A 21046-nucleotide genomic window follows, 5' to 3' on the forward strand; every position below is an offset into this window, starting at 1 on the left:
TGTATGTATATTACTTTTCTGAAATATGTCTTGTTGGCTTCTTTTTCTGTTAACTTCCAGAACAGTTCTGTGTTGTTTTTTTTATTTACAAAAATCATTTAAATCTGGCCGCCCATGCTGCAGAGCACATTGTTTTACACCTTTTATCAATCCTCCTATATAAGTGGAAGTAATTAATTCAAAGGAAACCCAGATTTTCATTTCATCAACTTAATTTCAAATGTAAAACCATTGCTAAACAGTCTGCTAAACCGTAGGGTGAATATGCAATTGACTTGGCTGGACAAAAGGTTAAACAAAACTCTGGTGAATTTAGTAATTCACTGAGTCATGTTATGTTTGGTAAAAAAATAAAAATTAAAAATAGATATGTGACATTTAAGCAGAAAATCTTAGCTGTCACATGATTTTGACACACCATTTTTGGAAATGACTACAGATTCTTGCCTAACCATTTCCTTATTGTGTAAGACATACTTCCCTTTTAGTGGTGGAGATGTGATTTTCCTCTGACATATATTTCAGCCTTCAAAAACAACAAGACATTTGGATCAGACTTTGTTCTGGTCAGATCTTGGAAACCATCCTGACCCAAAAGACTCTGGGAGACCAAAACGGACGATGGCGTGTTTCACTGTCGCGCTCGGTCAAATATTTTTTTTTGGATTCGTCGGCTTCACAGCAGCAAGTACCAACAAAGCTTGTGACATATACGCTGCTGTCGGGGAGAATGTGCCTCTGCCTTTTAATTATGAAGGACTGACAAAGTCACATACTTTGAGATGGACTCATAACTCCACCATTATTTTCTTTAGAGCACAAAATAGAGTGAGCCATGGGAAACCAGAAGACATCAATGCAACTGGATCTCTGCTGCTGAAGAGTGTAAATCTGCAAAGTTCAGGAACTTATCTAGCAAGCCTCCTGCATGCTAACAACACCCCGGCTACAACCTGGACTGGTCAGCTCTGTGTGATGGAAAAGGTACCAAAACCTCGACTCAGTTATAGCTGCGGCACCAACGTCGTTAAGCTGAACTGTGAAGTCTCCAAGCCTGAGGGTTTGGTTTTCTCCTGGACGCACGATAAAAAGATCTTACCAAGTGAAACAAGACAAACTGTCAGCATATCACTGAGCAACATAAAGGAAGGCAGCAACTTTTTCTGCAGCGTGGAAAACAAAGTGAGCAAGGAGAGCAGCGAGACCGTTCGGCCCACATGCACAGCCCCAATGCTTTGCTTTAAGTCCAAAACTGTTCTGGGCGTCCTGGCAGGAGGAGCAGGTCTGATTTTAATTTTGCTCGTCGTTATTATCGTCTTGTGCCTCTTGTACAGACGCGCCAAAACTAGCATGCGGCTCAGCGACAGAGTGGAGTTCAAGAAGCTTTCTGTACACAAGCGGGAGGCGGAGCCCGTCACAGAGTATGAGAACGTACACGGCGTGGAGAGTTGGCTGTCCCCAAGTCCACAGCCTTCACCAAGGGCCTGTTACCAGAACCTGGATGTTGGGACGGACAGGAAGTCTCCACAGCTGTCCACAGCTGCCGAGGGGCAACGAGTGTCTCCGGTGCCGAAGCCGAGGACGAAGAATGTCATGACACAGAACATCTGAGTGTTAAGTCACAGGAAATGGATGTGAGGAAAGCTAATCGTGTGATTATGTTCGTTCGGGAAATAATGATGTATTATTATTATTATTATTATTATTATTATGAAATAATGAAGTGAAAATCAAGCAGAAATGCACATATTGTGCGAAAAAGAAAGCGATAAAATGTTCTCGGAGAGACCGTGGGACTGTTTACATCGCATGATTTCAGTTGTAATATGTTGTGAAGACTTTTTGTTTTTATTGAACTTGTTTAATTTTCTTAACTTCTAGTTGAATTTTTCCTCTGAAAGCTTATTTGTGGTGAAAAGCTGCCACCACCGTGTTTCACTGTAGCATCGCTGGTGTGTTTGACTGTCTGGGTGACATATTTTTACTCTTCACAGCAGCTGGAACAGGAGATCATTGTGAGAAACTAAAATATGTGGCCGGATCAGTCGGGACAACTCCTGGATCAGATCCATGTAAATAAAAATAAGGTACATTTAAAGAGGTTCTGCTGTGACTGTAATTTTTTTCCTGTAACTTATCGTTTCTTTTAACTCTCGTTTGTTTAAAAGTTTTGTTTTGCCAAGATAAATGCCTCATATTTTTCTGTTTTCTTGTTTTGTTTTTGTATAGCAGGAAGAAGATAGACGAGTGTTGTAGGTAGTATTTAATTATTGAACTCAAAGATTTATAGAAAACACTAAAATCATACAGGAACCAGACTGAGAGCAGCAGCATAATCTAGCAAAGAACGACAGAAACTGAACGGCTTGAAGAGTGTTGACTGCATGAGGAACAAGTGGGTGATTAGAAACAGGCTGCGACCCTGAGAGAAAAAAGCAAATAACTGAAGTGTAATTGAGGAAATGGGAGAAATGGCAAAAGGAACCAGGGAAACAAAGACACAGAGAATAGATTATGGCATAAACAGGCCATGACCTAGCATTAAAGTTAATCAAGATTCAGACCAAAAGCTTACAAAGAAGTTCAAAAACAGGAGCAACAACACAACATGAATTAAAATCAAAGCTCACTGTCCAATTGCAAAATAAAACAGGAACTAAGATCCACAAAGAGCGGCCACAACTAACGGCTGCAAATTAAGTACACACAGAACAAAAACATGAGGAATATTAAAGCTAAGGAATGCACCGAGTAAGGAAAAAAAAATGAGTCAAATACCAAAATTGGACAAACAAAATAACAAAGTTGCAACGGCTATGCTATAATTTGTAGTTCCATCTAATCACAGTAGGAACCTCAGAAAGACTTAACCATGTTGGTGGGGAAATGCTGAAAATATAAATAGTTACCCATCTCGCTCTAAACAGTCAGTAAAAAAGGAGTAGCCTGCAACGCCCAGCATGTCAACATGAAATGAGCTGATCTTCACCAGCTTCTCAAATTATGCAAATTTAACGGCAAGTGCACCAAACCACACATCACCGATTACATCTGTATGGAAACAAATTGATGTAAAATGTTCTAATCTAAGAAAACAAATACTGCTTTAAATAATTATAGCAAACAGAAATAAAGATTTGACAACTTCAGTCTGTGTGTAATTAATTTATATGATGCATATCACATTTAGCATATCACAGTAACTTTTAAACCATCCATCCAGGGCTGTGGATGAACCTGTCAGTAGTATTTATTGAATATTTACAGATGTGACAGAATATTTTTATTAGTGTTCACAGAAGAACAGACAGTGTTTTTTTCATTTATTTGTAAAAAAGAAGTGGAAAAGACAGCATGTGGACATACGCCATGTCGGTTTAATGCGTAAAACCAGACATTAGTGAGTCATTCATCCTTGTTTAAACCTTGCGTGCCGCCACAGGTTCATGTGGCAGCGATAAAACAGGACGACCGAACACTGGCCGGCTGGGCAGCTTGGCAAGTCTTTGTTGCTTAACTCCAACCATCTGGCTTTACTTAGCAAACAACATAAAATTGCGTGCTTTTACATCAGCGTAGTAAGAGCTTTTGAATATACACCGCTTATTTACACGTTATGAAAACCAGATTAACATCTTTACGAGCTCAATGTCGAACCGTGTGGATACAGTCGTGTAATGCTGCGCACTCAGGAGGCGGGACAGAAGGCCAGCACGTCTAATATTTGCTTACCAAATCCAAATCCTTTTTTTTTTTTTTTTTTTTTTTTTTTTAACAAAAACAATGTGAAAAGTTTAGGAGATATGAATTAACTTGGAAGGAATCTGCATGGTGTTTTGTTATTATGCTGTAGCTTAGCTTAAACCGTTTAGGGTTTAAGACCAAATAAATCTAAATAGTTACTTCCAACCCTGAACCAGACAATCATGAGGCGACAGTGACACTATTTGGCTTGGCTTTGGCTTGGATAGGCTAAAAAGAAAAAAAGGTTCACATAAAAAAAAATAAAAAAAAACATTTATAAAGTTTCTTTCTGATTTTCATATTTACATCAAAATAATCTACAGTACTGAAATGACGATAGGTTGCCAGAAAATAAGACAGAGGCAGTAGAACAGACATGCTGTCACAGGCAAAACTGTAATAACTTGACCTACTTATGGTTGAGTGGAGTGACTTTTGGATACTTAACTCTTTCTTTTATATGACAGCGCTTTTCACATATCGTCTTTGGAATCAATAAAGATGTCATAGGAGATCCCGTACGCACGTGGACAAGTACAGTAGGCAGCTCATCTGCCTTAAACCCGTCCTGTTGTTCCAGCCGCCCACGTGTCGGCATTCTTGTACGCGGAATCTGCTCGCTTGCAAGAAGTTATTAAAAGAAGGGAGAAAAAAAATCAATAGAGAAAAGGATTAGCAAAGGCAACTATGTATTATCTCCAAAGGGTGAATGGTAATTCAGACATGAAAGTGTTTGAAGTTTGGCCTAATGCTGTGTGACAGCTTCATAATGGGGTTCCCCCCCTGAGCGTCGTCACCCAAAACTCACAAACCAATGTCATCTTTTGTCGGGTCCCGCTCCGATTCTGCTGTTTTACACGACTGAAATTTCAATTGCAGCCAGCGGGGGATTAGGCAGTAAGCTGGTAAGACGATGCTCCGTTTTCCCCTGCTGCTCCGTCTAAGTCTCGGTGTTTCCTAAGAAAAAAAAAAACTGCTGTTTGAAGTGGCATCTCTTCCCATGTCCTCCACCGAGTTACTGTACTCTCGGACACACTCCGCGCCGGACTTAGAAATTCATTTTACAACTTAACGAAACACATCTGACACGGTTGATGCCAGATCTGTCCAGGAAGTGGAAGGGAAATACTTCTGAAATGTGTTTAATCAGTGGCTCTTGGAGCCTAGAGGATATACCCTTTTGATGTTGGATTGCGTGTGTCCAGGAAAAGGAGTCAATTACCCATGGAAAGTATTTCTACTCATGTCAGATCATTCTTGTTAAAGTCCTCTTATTGTCTGGAGCTGCCAAGTTTGGGCCGAGTACGAATCAGAACATCAGAAAAAAAAAGGCCAGCACTGTGGCCTTTTTTTTTTCTTTTTTTATATCAGATTTATCCAAAACCAGACTTTATTGTTATGACCTATTAGCATTCTTGGGCGGACTCTGCACTCTTTGACCTCAGTCGTTTCCCCCTGAAGCTTAACGCACACAATGCACTAAATCAGTCGAAGCCACGATTTTCTGATCGCTTTTAATTTATCGCAAAAGGAATGTGGGCATTTGCTGTTGAAGGTCAGTGGCATATTGACTTAAAGTGGTATGTTCAGCAGTCATTCTGGGAGGAATAAGACACAAAGGTTCCTAGATGAGCAGATTTAGATAATATATGAAAATATTGCTTTAGATTTGTTTTTGTTTGTTTTTTTTACTTTAAGCGTTGTTTTTCCATGAACCCACTTGGTTCTCAAAAACATGCAACACCCATATCAGACCTTACAGCTAGATTTGATTTTTTTTTTTTTCATTTATCAAATCAAAGTCAATTTATCATCTGATTTCTCTTATTTTACAGAAAACCCACATAACACACTGATGGGATTTGACCTTTGACCTCGACATCTACCTTCACAGTAGGTCAGGAAGTGTTTTTATCCTCATGCTTACGCATTGAGATTTGTCTTGATCTTCTTCAATATTTCTGCAACTGACATGGCGCCAATAAAGAAAACAACAATTTACAAAACTCACGACTGGTAGCATAAAGCTGAGCTCAAAATTAATTTTTTTACCAAAGAAAGTAATCTGGAAAATTAGTATTCATATTTTTTATGCACAGGAGTCGAGTCTAAAGAAAAGCGTTCCAGAATAATCAGCTGGAGACAAAAGAAAGGGACAAACTCCAGGCGGCTTTAAAAGGAGACCTATCATTTCTGCTGCAGGCTGGACTCTGTAATAAAAACGCTCCTATCAGACAAATTACCCATCTATGGACTTGCACCTGATATAAATCAGATGGGAGAAAAATTCCACCTCCTGCTTTAATAAGCATCTTGCTCGGTGTTCATGGAAAGATCAAACATTTCCCCAACATTCTTGTGAAGACAGTGTGTGTGTATGCGTGTGTGTGTATGCGTGTGTGTGCCAACATAAAATTACAGTCTGACATTGAAAGAGGTAAATTCAACTCCCTGCTGGTGATGATGCACATTTGCAGGCTTTCTTTTGTGTGCTTTGACTACAGGGCGTTAATATTCGAGATGAACAAGCCAGATAGCTGCAGGCAGGAAAAAAAAAAAGTAATGTTGGCACCCCGGGTGAAGAAGTCTGAAAATAATTTCCTAACAGCATAATCACATACTGAAGCATTTTGTAGGAATCCACATTTTAATTTGAGGAATTTTTTTTTCTATCAAGACATTAAAAAAAAAAGAAAAAACAGTGTAACAGAATAATTGTCAAAAGCAAATTACCAGTAGCACCCTTGTTGGCACTTTTAAGACTCCATAAAAAAAGTAGCTGAATCAGTTTTATAAATTTGGTCTTAACTGTTTTGAAAGATTTTTAAAGGAGTGTGTAAGACCTGACATAAATCGTTAATTGCTGTTTCCCCTTAAATTTAAGTACAGTCTGACAAAAAGGCCACTGGCAATTAGCCTGGGACAGAACCTGCATTTATTTGGCCGTCGTGCAAGACAAGAGTCGTAGGATCCTCAAGTTTTCTTAAAAACCAATAAATACTTCTAATCCACCATCACATATGTAAACATGTATGTGGATTTTGTTTAAGCTGTGTCCCTGGCATCCTTTTTTCCCCCTCTGAACTCTTCCTTTTCCCTCCTGGGGAGCGAATTGGCTTGATACTACCTCTTGTGTATTGGAGCTGTTCTTTTAAAACACAGACATCATGAGAATTGGCGATGGTGGGATTGGAAAATGCTGGAGAACCCGTCCTAATTAAAGCCAAGCACTCATCTATGTCATTTCACGATGGGAAAGTCTTCAGTCCCTGACCACACTCTGCAACAACTGCACCTTAAAAATGATCAGAAACATAAAACAAAATATGAAAAAACAGAAGCAAAAGCTTATAAAAACACCAGTTTGCAATAAATTTTATTCCATTTTAACTTTAATGATATCGCAATTGTGTGGCTGCAAGATCCCCGCTTGTCCTACAACAGCGGGGCAGACGTTTGTCTGCATTTCTCCTGAAAAGGGAAAAAAAACAAAAAAGGGACTCATGCCGAATGAGAGGCAACAACTCTGATTTGAGTTACTTAAGATAATGCCCAAACATTAAAGGCACAATCGACATTATTACAATGACTATGTCTGATACAGTAACTGTGATTTCTTAACATTAGACTAGATTTGCACATCCTTCCCAGTTGTCAGGGTTGGCGACAATGTATCACCTCAAACAATAAGGTAGGAACCCAAAAGAGGGCGTTTGTGGATGGTTTGAAGCCATTCTCTTGGCCTGCGGGCCTCACAGTGAAGGATCCCTCCTGCCTTATTTTGCGTGTGGACTCATGCCGGGGGTAACAGCGTGTCAGTCAATCCCCACACGCAAACAATAGGATCAAGATGAGAGAGGTGTAAAAGTGAGACAGAGCGCCAACTGCACAGCGTCTTGCTTTGACTATGGCGTGCTTATCAAACAAAGCATCAGCCTCTCTGTGTGGCCTCCTTACTGGAAAACTGCCGAAGGAGAAAAAAAAAAAAAAAAAAAAAAAAAAAAGAGGTTGCGATCACAATACGTTTGACCATAAAACTGTGTTTGCACGTGTTATCTGTTGCTGCCATGGCAACCCACGTGACAAAGAGGGAAAAACTGGAACAAAAGTAAGCGGCAGAGCATTTCAGGCTTGCGTCGCGCCGACGTGGCAACATTACGAACATTACGGTCCTGCTTGGCTTTAGACGAGCTGACGAAAGGTTAAAGCTGCGACGCGGCTTTCCAATTAGGAACACGACAAACTCCGCGTCTTAACGAGTTTTCTGGGCCAATTAATCCGAAGGCGAGTCGCATCCTTATGGCGACCGACAGACAGTCTGGTCAAAGTAGCCTGCCGACGCTTCACTTTGTGCCAAGAAAAATGTGTCACAAGCAGCTGGGCAGAGCATGTCGTACGAGCTCCAGCACCAGATGGAGCGCTAAAACCAGATACTTTCCTGCTCTGACTAATTGGGTGGCATTTTATGTGCAATATCAGTAAACGGTGTCTTAATTTTTATTATTACTTTTTTTTAAATACTATTGATGGTTATTCGTTTATTAAGGTGGCACAAAGAATGTACAACAAAATGAATGATTAGATGTTTGATAATGTAGGAATGGAGACCACCTAGACCGATACATATCAAGATCAAACCAAAGCAAAATCCGTTACAAAGCCATTGCTGTAATCATAATATAGTTGTTTCTGCAAATGTTTGTAGGCAATCTGCCTGTGGTAACTCTTCACCACCTCCAAACTAACTGGGTGGACTTGTATCTTCAGTCCACCATCACGACATTGAAGGGAGACCAAATTTGTACTGATAATCTTAACGACATCTGACAAGTTAGTCCCTAACCGAACTATCGGGTATGAAGACACAGAGTTCTGAAATATGGTCTCAACACTTGGTTGGTCTTGAACCTGAGTACCCCCCCCCAAAAAAAAACACTGTTTGGCTTTCATCACGTTTTTCTGAAAAGGCAGTGAGTCTGAACGAGGTTCTGCTTGAAGAACCGACCATTTCTGGTGGAAAAAAAAAAAAGAGGAAGAAAAGAACTTGCTACATGTTTAATCTCCTTGCCAGAAATTTGTTAACATGCTCGCTTCACAAGGCTTATTTAGTGGGGGCCTTGATCCACATCCCACGTGTAATTTTTATTTAATCTATGTCTGTTTGCACAACTCAAAACTCTCCACCAGACATGATTCCTTTTTTTTCCTTCTTCTTCTTCTGTTTTTTTTTCCCCAATTATACAGAACATCAGCGGTTGAAATTATGGGTTTGGAGCCATTTCATCTCTCAAGAGGACACATTTGTTACAGTGTAAACACGAACGCTGTTGGATCAGTTTAACTCTCAGATGATGCATCTGCAGCTGATTCGCGGCTTTGAGCTGAGAAGTGCTATGAAAAAGCTTATAGCTCATTTTACTGAGTTATTGATGGATCTTACGCCCTTATTGTGGGGGGGAGGAGGAGCATATTGAGTGTATATCTTTTTGTTTTCTACTTAAAGCTTTTACATCCATATGCAGCCAAGAAACACTTCAAAATGCAGAAAATTATTACTTTTAAACAACTTCTGCTTCGTGTGTTTAGACGTTTGGGGCATAAAAGAGAAAAGCTGCGCAAACTCTTTCAGCTCAGACGTGATTTAAAACTAATAAATGCATTTGGATGTAAGGATCCCTGTTGTTAAAAAAAAAAAAAAAAAAAAAAAAGTTCCTCAGAATAGCAAGTGGAGTGTTTAAAAGCTTGTCATTAGCTGCTTTATAGCTCCACTGAAGTGGCTTTGTCTGTCGTTGAGTGGCCCCCATCAGGAAACGGACTGCTGTGAGTGGCCCCTCTTGCCATGCTAATAGACACATTGTGCAAATGTGTGGGTGAATCTGTGTGTGAGTGTGTTTGCAGCAAACGTACATAATAAAAAAGAGAAACACACACACAGACTTCTGGGTTGTTGTTTTTTGACACCTTCCAGATGCAAATTCCAGTTCATTTTATTGAGGTGTTATATAAATGATCAACACAAAGCGGTGTAGTAACAATAGAGCGGAAATAAAATGGAAGATGCACAGAGTTTTGGTCAGTATTTTAACGTGACACTACTAAATAACGTCAGACTGCTGTCAGAAGTCGCCTTATTGGTTATTAGAGTCCACTTGTGAGTAAATTAGATGGCGTATAAACACAGCTGCTCTGCTCTCAGAAGTGTTTTTTAGAGAACATTAGTGACAAAACAGCATCATCAAGATCAAGAGGTCAGGGAAAAGTTATAAAGACGTTAGAAGCAGAAGTACAAAAACAATGCTTCAGGCTTTGAACGTCGAATTCATTTCTTTCAGTTTGTTTTTGTTGTTTTCTATGCACAAATGCACCCAGATAGCAGAGGAGTGGCACACAAAAACTGCAATTTCAAGTGAATTTCCTGCAAGTCTTAGATTCCAGTGATCATCATGCCAAACTTTTTTTTTTTTTTTTTTTTAAGATTTTTTTGGCTCTAGTGGCCTTTATTTGATAGTTAATTGACAGGAAAGTGGGTAATGAGAGAAGGGGGAAGACATGTGGGTTGTGCTTAACCCCCGCGCCACCACAGCACAACCCATCATGCCAAACTTTTAAGTTACAAAAGGGGGAAACGCACATTTGTAATTTGTCTTCAGCCCGAAGGTTTTGAATTTGAAATTTACACCCTGCTGCAAAGTTTGAAAACCTCCTGGTTATTCCACCAGATGCTGGTTTCTGAACTCTTCCTGAGTTCAAACGTTAGTATTGTTGTTTCTAAATGAGTCTGAACTTATCTTTGCGTTGCTTGAGATCGAAAAGCTCAGCATCTTTTTCGTTATTTTGACCATTTCTCTTTTTCCGCATATAAATGCAAAATTTGTGCTTGGAATTTCGGAGACGTGTCATAGAATAAAAGAACAATGTTCAATTTACTCAAGCACACGCCTATGAAAAGTAAAATAAGAGAAATGGATCATTTCTCCTATTAAGTGGCCTCTTAATTTTTCACAAAGCCGTATATGTTTATATAATCCCATTCATTTATGTATTTGTATGCTCCAGACAAAACTAAGACGGCAGGATTTAAACACGTTGGAATAAATCGGTGGGGACTTAAGAGCAGCGCGATGCTTTGCGGCGTGTTGAACATGAGTGAACGCTCGGGCCGAGAGAGAATGATTGATAATCACGGCCAAACGTTCCAAATACTCAAGCGTGAAAACATACTTTCGATCTCTGTGGCCTTCCCCACCTCTCTCCCTTGTCGAGAGATGGTATCTCGTTGAGACGAGGGCCCGCCTGCACGTCCCGCTCGTACGAGGAACCAGAACCTGTCATTTAGTTGGAGAAGACGTTGACGCTGGGAGCAGAAGAGCAGCGGAGGAGTGATTGATGTGAGCCAACCCTGTCAGCAGAGGGTTATGGATCAGCGCAGAACAGCACACAAATGACTTCCAAATGGTCTCGTCTGCTACTGTCAGACCAGATTGATTCTCTGTTTCTCACTCGTCTTTCTCTGACGAAAATCACACACGGGGCAATGATTTTATTTTATTTTTTTTATCTTCAAATGAGGTCAAATCAGGCTGCAAGCACACCATTTTAAAGAAACATTGATTTAAACTTTCGCAGTGGTTACAGCTTCAGGTTTTTCCCCGTCTAGAGACTGAATTCTTTGCCCAGTTTTTGTTCCAAAATAGTTCAGGGTCAGTCAGATAGAACGGAGAGTCCCTGTGAACAATTCCTATGTGCTGTTCCCGATTGGGAATGCGTTTTTTTTTTTTTTTTTAATCCACATCATTGTTGCTTTGGCTGTATGTTTCAGTGACAGAAGGTAAATCTTTGTCCCAGTGTTCAGTTTGCAGAAGAGCACAATGCTGCCACCACCGTGTATCACCACAGGGATGATGTGTTCGGGGTGATAGGTATTGTTAGTTTTCAGAATTTACACGTAGATAAACTTTGAAACAACTCAGTTTTGGACTCATCTGACCAGAGCGCCTTTTTCAGCAAAGCACTGCATTTGTTTAATTTAATTTAGTTTTTTGTTGTTTTTTTTTATACAAAGAAATTTCAACTGCTTTTTCAGACTCGTTCCATTCTTTAGTTCGCAAAAAGAAACACAGCCTATGTGGGAAAACTGACATAATTTTTTTTTTCTTTTTAGCTATGCTCACAAGAATCCTTTCATGACCACAAACATCTTTTTCATTCCTGTTGCAAACTTTTTCCAGTGAACACATCCAGAATGTCACAATGTTTTCACCCCTGCTGCACACCTCTCAACGCACTGAGGGGGGGGGGGGAGTATTTGTAATCTGCTTGTTTGGTCTGCCTGCTCAAATCATCATGTGACATTTACTGTACACACGGTCACCCGAAAGCTATTTTTAAGTGGAACCTGCTGAAACAAAGGGGGACATTATGTAGGTTTAACAGAGCTAGTGTAAAAATATCCCGAAAGCTCAGTCGGTTGAAGTGTTAAGCTGTTAGAAATAATTACCCCCACCTCTTAGTGTTACGGACAGCCCTGCCTGCTGGGTTTGCACACAATAGAGCAGCCAGAGCTCGGAGCTGCGGCTGCGTCTGGCCTTTGCCTCTGTCAGTCTGACTGTGCTGACATGGGGCAACATTTTCCAGGCTGCTTAACAGCGCCAGCGTTTTTTACAATGGGAAAGTATTTTCTCGAACAAAAACACTGCCACTGGTCGTTATGTGCACATTTCCTAAGTGACTCTAGGCAGGTTTCTATGGCGTACTTTGGTGAGACAACTTGAAAATGTAAAACAAATGTAGGGCTTCAGCACCACAATAATGACCATTCAAATGTAGCCTTAAGGAAGCTGGGATGTATTGAAGAAAGAAGAAAAAACGATCAGACATGCCTTTGAGTTTTGTGTCGTGATTCAGTTTCGCATTCGTGGATCCCCCCCCAAAAAAAAAAAGTAAGTCCATGTTTTGTTTTCTTTTGTTGTTTTTTTTAAAGCACACCACATGTGCATGAAGGCTACTGGCACGTAAATCGCACACCCCAGGGCCCTAACTCCAGCCCCCTCCCCTTTACACCACCGGGCCAATCTCCGACAGTGCAGCTCCAGAAAGGTGGTCAGCGTCGGGGCCGAGCCTGCAGTGCCCCACACGTCTCACGCAGCTGTTCCAAAATGGACGCTGTGTAGACGTGTAACTTAATGCCTAAAAATGACCTCATTCCGTCTCAGCCGGTTAAAGTCAAAGGTGACGTTGCTTCCTCTCAATAGTGCCGGCCTGCGAGGCGAGACAGTGCGGTCGCTATAAGGCCCGGTCAGGCAAAGCGCCAGCAGCTTCTTTACACCGTCAAACTGCTGATGGCCCAGCAGGCTGCAGGGTAGCTGATACATTATGTTGTTTCAGGGCTTTTGGTGCCAGCGTGCTGCATCAGAAGGTGGAGCTGATACTGTTGAAGGCCAGCTGTTTCAGTGTTGGGATGTGTGCGAGGGCTTGAAGAAAGGACGGACGGTAGTTGTGCATCTGTGTGTGTGCCATGCAAATGCCTCTCCATCTATGTATCTGTGAAATTACTCCAGAAATGATTGAGAGTTTTGGAAACGTTGGAACAAATGACTGCTTCCAGGAGAGATCTGAAACCCACGAAAATAACTTGAGCAGGACTAACATTTGAGACCCTGCATCACTAATGTTGTTCTTTCTGCATGATGAAACTGCTGAGGTAAGCGCATGCTCTACCGCCATCTGCTGGTCACATGAGAACATGGTTTGCAGCCAAAAGCCTCCGAAATGTTCACACCAGTCCAGATTAGTTTATTAACAGAAACCGAAACAGTGTTAAGATTATAAAATATAAAGCAGAATACGAGTACAGTGTGGCCGTAATTATTTACTCTGCAAGACAAACAGGAGAGGGAATAAGAAATATTGTCAGGTGATCAGAGTCCAGCATGCGGCATCAATCAATCAATCAATCAATCAATCAATCAATCAATCAATCAATCAATCAATCAATCAATCAATCAATCAATCAATTGTATTCCCTGCCAGTGTGTTGCCTGTTTTTTTGTTTTTTTTGCCCTGTTGTACCTTCTGAGTGCAAGTTTGTCTTAAATGTACTTTAAGAGCCCAATATATGACAGGTGCACCAAATTATATTAAGAGTATTCAAGTAAAGTATAGGTCATAATTTTCTCACTTTTCTTTTCCAAAGCCTCAGAAACTATGTGACCTTTTCCTTTCACTTTGCAGCCATTTGCTATTTTTGGTTGCTCTGTCACAGAAAGCCCCCAACAGAATACACTAAAGTGTGGAGCTTAACATGACAAAACAATGACATAAGTAGATCTATGCAAGACGCTGCAATACATCAACATGTTAACTTCTTGAGTTATTGAAAATATATTACTGTAAACAAAGTCACTTGTTAAATCTTTTTTTCTTTTTTCAACAGAGAATCAGATGAGTATTTCTAACAAACATCAGATGTGAGGTTTTTTTTTTACTCTCACCAAATATTGATTTAACTTGTTTTGCCTTATTTTTTGCGCATAAATAAAAAAAAGCTGAGACAAATAAAAATAATAATTAAAAACATATTTAATGACATAGCAACATAACAACCACAAGGTGTCACTGTTTACCCAATGTGTGAGACTATTCATTTTACCTTTGAGGAGTTTTTTTTTTCCACAAGTGGGGTGTGAATCTTAAACTTACTTATATTTGACCTCTCATATATTTTTCTCCCATTATCTTTTGCCGCAGATGTTGCATAAGTACAACACCTAATACCCAACGAGAAGTGAAAACAAAAAAATACACTCACGCATATATGCTGATGTTTATATATCGGCATCAGTGGGAATAGTGTTTTTCTTCTTCTGTATATGTTCTCCTGAGAGCAGGTCACAGCTGCAGATCGCACTGGAATGCCTGCGCCGTTACCTTGAAACAGACTGTGCTTCATGGTAAACATCAATCATTAGTGTCTTTTATGAGGACTCTCAGTGCAGGTTTTTGTTTTTCAGTAAAGTCATTAAAGATGCTTGGTTTATACTCACAACATGAGGTGCCATGGGAAGCTGCTTTTGTTTTGTTGGGTTTTTTTATAATCGGCGTGTGGGTCAACGAGTCTAAAGTTATTTTTTTGCAAAAAAAAAAAAAAAATGCTTTTAAGAGCATAGCTGGCAATTTTTGGAACCTTTGCCTTTTGGTCAGAAATCAAAGCAAGTCTCCAGGAATCCCAGGATCTGTTTTCATTTACTATCAAAGTTATATTGAGTAGGGCTGTTGTAAACGAATATTTTAGTAATCGAGTAATCTAGCGATTATTCTTACGATTAATCGAGTAATCGGATAAAAAAAATTACAAAATGAAATATTGGTAAATCTGGCATAATACCGGTGTTACTATCAGATATCAATATCAGTCCAATTTTTCATATTTGAGCATCCCTAACAGTTGCTTTTTTGTAGTTTAGAAAACTAACCTGTAACAATAATAGCTCACTTTCTAAGTTAACCAGAAGAAAAGTTATAGAAAAATCTGAAATTATATTGAATTTAATAACAAAGAGGCAGGCTAACAAATATGCTTATAAAAAATGTCTACAATCCAGCTTTTAGTTTAATCTTCAGTGAGTTTAATAGATTAATTAAACTCACCTTGCCACCTAACCTGTCACGCTTTGGGTTTGAAAATACGGGAAATGCAGCCTGGAGTGGGAGGAGAGGGCGAATGAACGAACGTAAGATGGGGTGGAGGGGAGGAAATAGACCAGCGGACTGACGAACCGTTAGACCGGGGACGAACACGGGGGGAAGCAATACGGGATATTTACGACACCTTCACTGGTCACACTCAGAAACTCATCTACCAGCCATGTATGATGCGCTCCGCCACCCGTTTCTTCAGACCGGGATATGAAATGTATTGTGCGGTTCGTCGGTAAAGCTACATTTACACGGTAAGCATCAGCTACTCAGCCGCCCGCCCTGTTCAGGCTATCCGCTCACCTCAGCGCTCTTCCCGCCGTTCGCTTTCAACCAGCAGCCCCGGAGGAGAAATGCTGCCGTACTCCAGGCATTCCCCCAGTCATTTTAAGGATGCTTATTGGTTCCCCAAAAACGATAAAAAGTCGGGCATTATCATCAATCAATTAAATCCCCACGGGCCAATCTTGAAGATTGGACTTTATGCCGCTGAGACTTAGCTTTTGTCAACAACTCAGAGGCGGAAGTGAGAGCTCCGCACAACGCAAATGAAGTCCCGGCCGGAACACGGTGCGCTAACTAAAAACATAAATTAACGAAGCTTCGAGGCAGGTAAATTTTCCTCGAGGAATTTTAGTAATCGAGGTACTCGAATCATTCGAGGAATCGTTTCAGCCCTAATATTGAGGCAATAAGCCGTGGAAAAGTGCCTGGTACGTAAACTGTTTATCTTTTCCTAAAGTACCTGCACCTTTGTTATTAAGTCATTAAGATCCGACTTTTCTTCCCTGGACAATTTTCCAACGCTTACATTGGGGCTTACCTCGGCCTTTGATTTGGCATTACAGTCGGATGAGTCACCCAGTAGTAAGGACAACTTCAGAACTCAAGAGCGTATCTAGATTAGAGAGAAACTGCTTTGCAGGGTATTTGCTGTTGCGTTTTATGTGACTCTAAGTGGAAATAAGTGCTTGAAAGTCAAGTTGTTGAAATTCGGTCCACGGCACTAAGTGGATCCACATGGAGTCACAATGTGGTTCGCAGCAGGACCCGGTGCTGACCAACTGTACTCTTTTTAAACCTGGACTGAAGAGACACTGCTGTCGGATCACAAAATGTATCCTATTTTTTTTTCATGCAATGTTGTGTAGACACTAAAAATATTGTTGCTGTAGTTTGACATCAGATTCTCAGAGTCAACCCTGTAATTTGACACCTAATCATCATCGTGGTTTCGTGACACTGTCGTCTCTTGAGTTATACATCTCTGAATCTGTCTCTTATGCCCCCCTCACACTCTATCTGCCTGGCATTTCTCTGTCGTATAAAACTACTCTGCTAAATCCACAAAATGACGTTGACTCATCACCTTTCTTTGCAAGTGGATTTATGTGCCAGAGTGAAAAGTCTGGGATGTGTTTGTTTTCAGTCGCTTTGTGGAGAACAATCGCTCTAAAGTCACAGCCAGCACTAAATGGGAATGATTCAGATCAAAGCACATTCATGTATCGGAACGGTATAGTCAAAGTCAGGAGCTAAATCTGAGAACTTGTGGAGCAGCTCAGATAGAAAAAAACGGCTGCTCTCGCACTCTCTCCGTTCGGTCTGTGACGATGTGCAAAGTTGGCAGAAACATGGCGGAAAGCACACATCTGTAATCTGTGAGGTTTTTCAATGAAGTGTTCACATTGAAGGGCTTAATAAAAGTAAAGAGCCTTGTATCGTTTTGTTTGCAGTTTTTACACAAATTCCTACTCAAAAGTGGCAGCAATGACGTAACGGCAACGTCAAATTCTCTTATGCTTCATTATGCAGACGCTCTGTCTTCACTGATGAAGATTCTCTCATATCAGCAAGTCAGTCCCTAAAAGGAGACGTATTGTCTGATTATTTCTGCAAATAAAAGACCATCTCTGTCAAAATATTGGTCGTTTTTTTTACAACTTTGGAGCACTAAACATTCATCCACACCGGGTCAATCGACCACTAAGCATTAAAAATTGAGTAAGTGACGTCACAGCAAAAGTAGTGTAACAGAATGCATCGTAAATGATAGTTCATTTTTGTTTAATAGTATATTTAATGTACGGATTACTTTTTTTGTGAAAAGAAAACTTAAGTCAACCTTTTTTTTTATTTTGCTGAAATGCATATTTTATTTTTCCGTTTCTCCTTCCTGTTTTAGTATATTGACACGTACAGTAGCTGTATGATTAGTAACCGTACATAGCACCATAATTATGCATGTCTTATGAGCAGCAATCACCCCTCATCATCCACACATACATTCATACACACCGTTTATATACTTCCATACATACTGCACCATACATGTGATTCTTAAAATCATCTTTGGATAAAGCAGGGCAAGCAAAGTCAACATTTCTCTGTTCAGTACCAATGTCCACTGAATACAACACACAATGTTTACAATTCAAGTATTGAATATTAAAAACATACACACACACATATATATAAGTTACAGTGTAATGGTTATTACAAAAAAAAACCATACAGGATTACATTTCTACAAAGTTAATGGCACATAGTGCATAAAGTATTCTCAAACTTCTGATACAGATCTCATAGCACAATTGGCTGTCATAAAAAAAACAAAAAAACTGAACGACAGCCAAAGGTTTTCTAGCTGCTCGCCGACTTTTACCGTTGTCGGGCCGTTCTTTAAATCGGAGGAAGCTGCATTGTCTGAGGAGAGAATAGAGTCTGGATCCGTTTCCCAACTTTGGTTAAAAAGCTCAGCATCTGCATGCCAGCGTGTTAAGCTACATGATGGTTGTCACGGTAACAGTTGTGGATTAGGAGGTCACGTCGCCCGCGGGGAGGAGATGATTTCCCGTGGGGGCGAGTTCGGCTGGCGTATCTACGAATCCCGCATCGGGATCAGACATTTCAAGACATTTCTAACTCTGCCGGTTAAAACAAAAAGAGGCTCCGCCGCAGAAAGAGTTACTCCAAATTTCAGTATTTTCCATTTTTAGATCAGAGGTAATTCCAGTAGTTAAAAAGCACAGTACTTTAAAGTTAGTGGTTATGCGATACGTCATTAGAGTACCTTGTTGGCAAAGCAGACAGCGTCTCCTCTGCTGGTAGTAGTCATTGTATCATATTACAAACATGTTCAGAGGTCAGTATAGAATAAATACGGTTGAACATAAATATATTACAACACAGTTCAGAGTACAGAGGCTTGCGAGTGAGAGGTAGGGCTGTGAGGACTTGGAGTAGGCCAAACGGAGTGGCTGAGATGTCACACCTGACAGTGTGTCATGTACAGTAAAAAGATGAGAACTTGTGCAATGAAATAACACTCTTACACTGAGCTTATACTCTACGAAATTATCTGGGTTTCCTCTCACAGCAGAGGCGTTTACCTGAACGGCTAACAAGTCACCGTTAACACGTCACCGTTAACTCGTCACCGTTAACGCGTCACCGTTAACGCGTCACCGTTAACAAGTCACCGTTAACAAGTCACCGCTAACACGTCACCGTTAACACGTCACCTAACAAGTCACCGCTAACAAGTCACCGCTAACAAGTCACCGCTAACGCGTCACCGCTAACGCGTCACCGTTAACGCGTCACCGCTAACGCGTCACCGTTAACAAGTCACCGTTAACGCGTCACCGTTAACGCGTCACCGCTAACGCGTCACCGCTAACGCGTCACCGTTAATGCGTCAACAAGTCACCGCTAACACGTCACCGCTAACACGTCACCGTTAACAAGTCACCGTTAACAAGTCACCGCTAACGCGTCACCGTTAACGCGTCACCGCTAACACGTCACCGTTAACAAGTCACCGCTAACACGTCACCGCTAACACGTCACCGTTAACAAGTCACCGTTAACAAGTCACCGCTAACGCGTCACCGTTAACGCGTCACCGCTAACACGTCACCGTTAACAAGTCACCGCTAACACGTCACCGTTAACACGTCACCGCTAACATGTCACCGTTAACACGTCTCGGTGACTCTCTGAGAGTAGCGAGGTGTCGAGCGCATTTATTAGCAACCAAAGGTAAAGACGTGAATAAATCATCTTTTGTTATCAGGGCATAATCTTTAGGCCTTTTAGGAGGAGCACACAGAGAGAAGGACCTCTGGCCTCTTTGAATAAACTCATCAGAGTCCAGGGTTCCCCTCTTATGGGTCATCTGCAGGATTTAGATCTGGTGACTGAGACAGACAGAATAAAGTCAGTTTTATGTCTGATTTAACATTTAATTTAATTATTTAAGCTATTTCCAAGGCGCTGGGTGGAAAAAGGCGAACATCATTACAGACTCTCCGCCATATTTAACGGGTTTGAGTACTTTTCCACATTCCTTCATAGTTTCACACTGTTTGTCACCATAAAGCTAAATTTGGTTGAATCTAACCAAAATATTGCTGTAATCAAAAAATACAGTAAGATTCAGAAACGTCCACATGTTGTGAAGACGTGACGATTTTCACATTTGTCCTGAAATGACAAAATGTTACGGTTTCCTGACAAGAGTTCGAAACAAGTGGTTTGAAAGTAGGTGGTGTCCAATCACTGGCGACTCTGTGACCAACACCCCAATATAAACATAGACAGACATAGTTATGGCCAAGGATGACCTAAAAATGGATGAACACTGAAAAGAACCTGCACTCGGGTTAAAAGCTGAATTATCAACAAGCCATATCAAAATAAATATGCTAATGTTAGCTTACTGTATCAGCAAAGCTTGAAGACTCTAGATCAGGGGTGTCAAACTCAATTTCACCGAGGGCCACTTCAGCATATTGGCCACCCTCAAAGGGCCACATTGACGGTACAAATCAGGAGTGCCCAGGTTCAGTCCTTCAGACTGCAACGTTTAGATGCATCCCTGCTAAAACACACCCCAGGCAAAAGGTTGACTTCCCTCATTAGCAGCAACTCAGTTCTGTAGAGCCTTATAATGAGTAAATGATCCAGGTGTGTTAGAGAAGGAACGCATCTAAAGTTGCAGATGGTAGCTCTGGAAAACTAGACTTGGGCACCCCTAGCATAAAATGTATGAAAATACAATGTTAAAAATAAATTAAACACCTCATATTGTTAAATAACTCTTTGGAGCTTCTGGTTAGGAAGCGCATTCGAAACCTTTGTTTGAAATGGCGCGTTAAATTCAAGTCTCCATTACAGACCAGAGAAAACTAAAGAGAATGCAACTTTGTGTTAATCCATGTGAGGAGCTGGTAGTTTATCTTGAGGAAATAAATGACGATGCAAAAGTTAATTAGACTGTAACATGATGCGCAGTCCACTGCTCAACCACTGCGGAGGCAGTTACGTTACGCCACTGCGAAGAATTAAAAACCGCTGGGAGTAACTCATCCAGCGGATTTAACAAATGGAGCCTTCTGGGTTCACGTTACCCAGGAGAGCGGTGCTCTGGAGGAGCTGCAGACGTGACATCTGTCCGTTTCGGAGAAGCGAAAAAAAAAAAAAAAATCCTTAAAGCGCACACCGGACCCCGCAGGGTAAAACACTCAGAGTTCAGTTGATCTGTTTGGATCAGACAGATCCAACTGACTGATGAATTAGCGCAGATTTTTCTGCAGATTTGAAC

At 40.8% G+C, this 21046-nt stretch overlaps 1 protein-coding gene across 3 annotated transcripts; it reads left to right on the forward strand.

The window, feature by feature from the left end:
• Nucleotides 1–475: 475 nt before the first annotated feature.
• LOC106903297 (T-cell surface antigen CD2-like) lies at nucleotides 476–10275 on the forward strand. 3 transcript variants are annotated; one of them, XR_015763079.1, is made up of 3 exons: nucleotides 476–1634; nucleotides 1995–2087; nucleotides 5580–10275. XR_015763079.1 is itself a non-coding variant. In XM_088006472.1 (2 exons), exon 1 carries the CDS (start codon nucleotides 622–624, stop codon nucleotides 1609–1611), a length of 990 nt encoding a protein of 329 aa, XP_087862598.1. In that variant the 5' UTR covers nucleotides 476–621; the 3' UTR covers nucleotides 1612–1634; nucleotides 1995–2718. The 3 variants fall into 3 exon arrangements, 1 of the variants encoding a protein (XP_087862598.1); XM_088006472.1 differs by lacking the exon at nucleotides 5580–10275 and having other exon boundaries at nucleotides 1995–2718; XR_015763078.1 differs by having other exon boundaries at nucleotides 478–2087.
• Nucleotides 10276–21046: the final 10771 nt, after the last annotated feature.

The sequence above is a fragment of the Poecilia mexicana genome, unplaced genomic scaffold, assembly GCF_051168715.1.
Source record: "Poecilia mexicana isolate PSO_F unplaced genomic scaffold, ASM5116871v1 scaffold_6, whole genome shotgun sequence".
NCBI lineage: Eukaryota > Metazoa > Chordata > Actinopteri > Cyprinodontiformes > Poeciliidae > Poecilia > Poecilia mexicana.

Bases quoted from the DNA above. Each gene is read 5' to 3' on its own strand.
- LOC106903297 (XM_088006472.1), top strand. From the start codon at position 622: ATGGCGTGTTTCACTGTCGCGCTCGGTCAAATATTTTTTTTTGGATTC.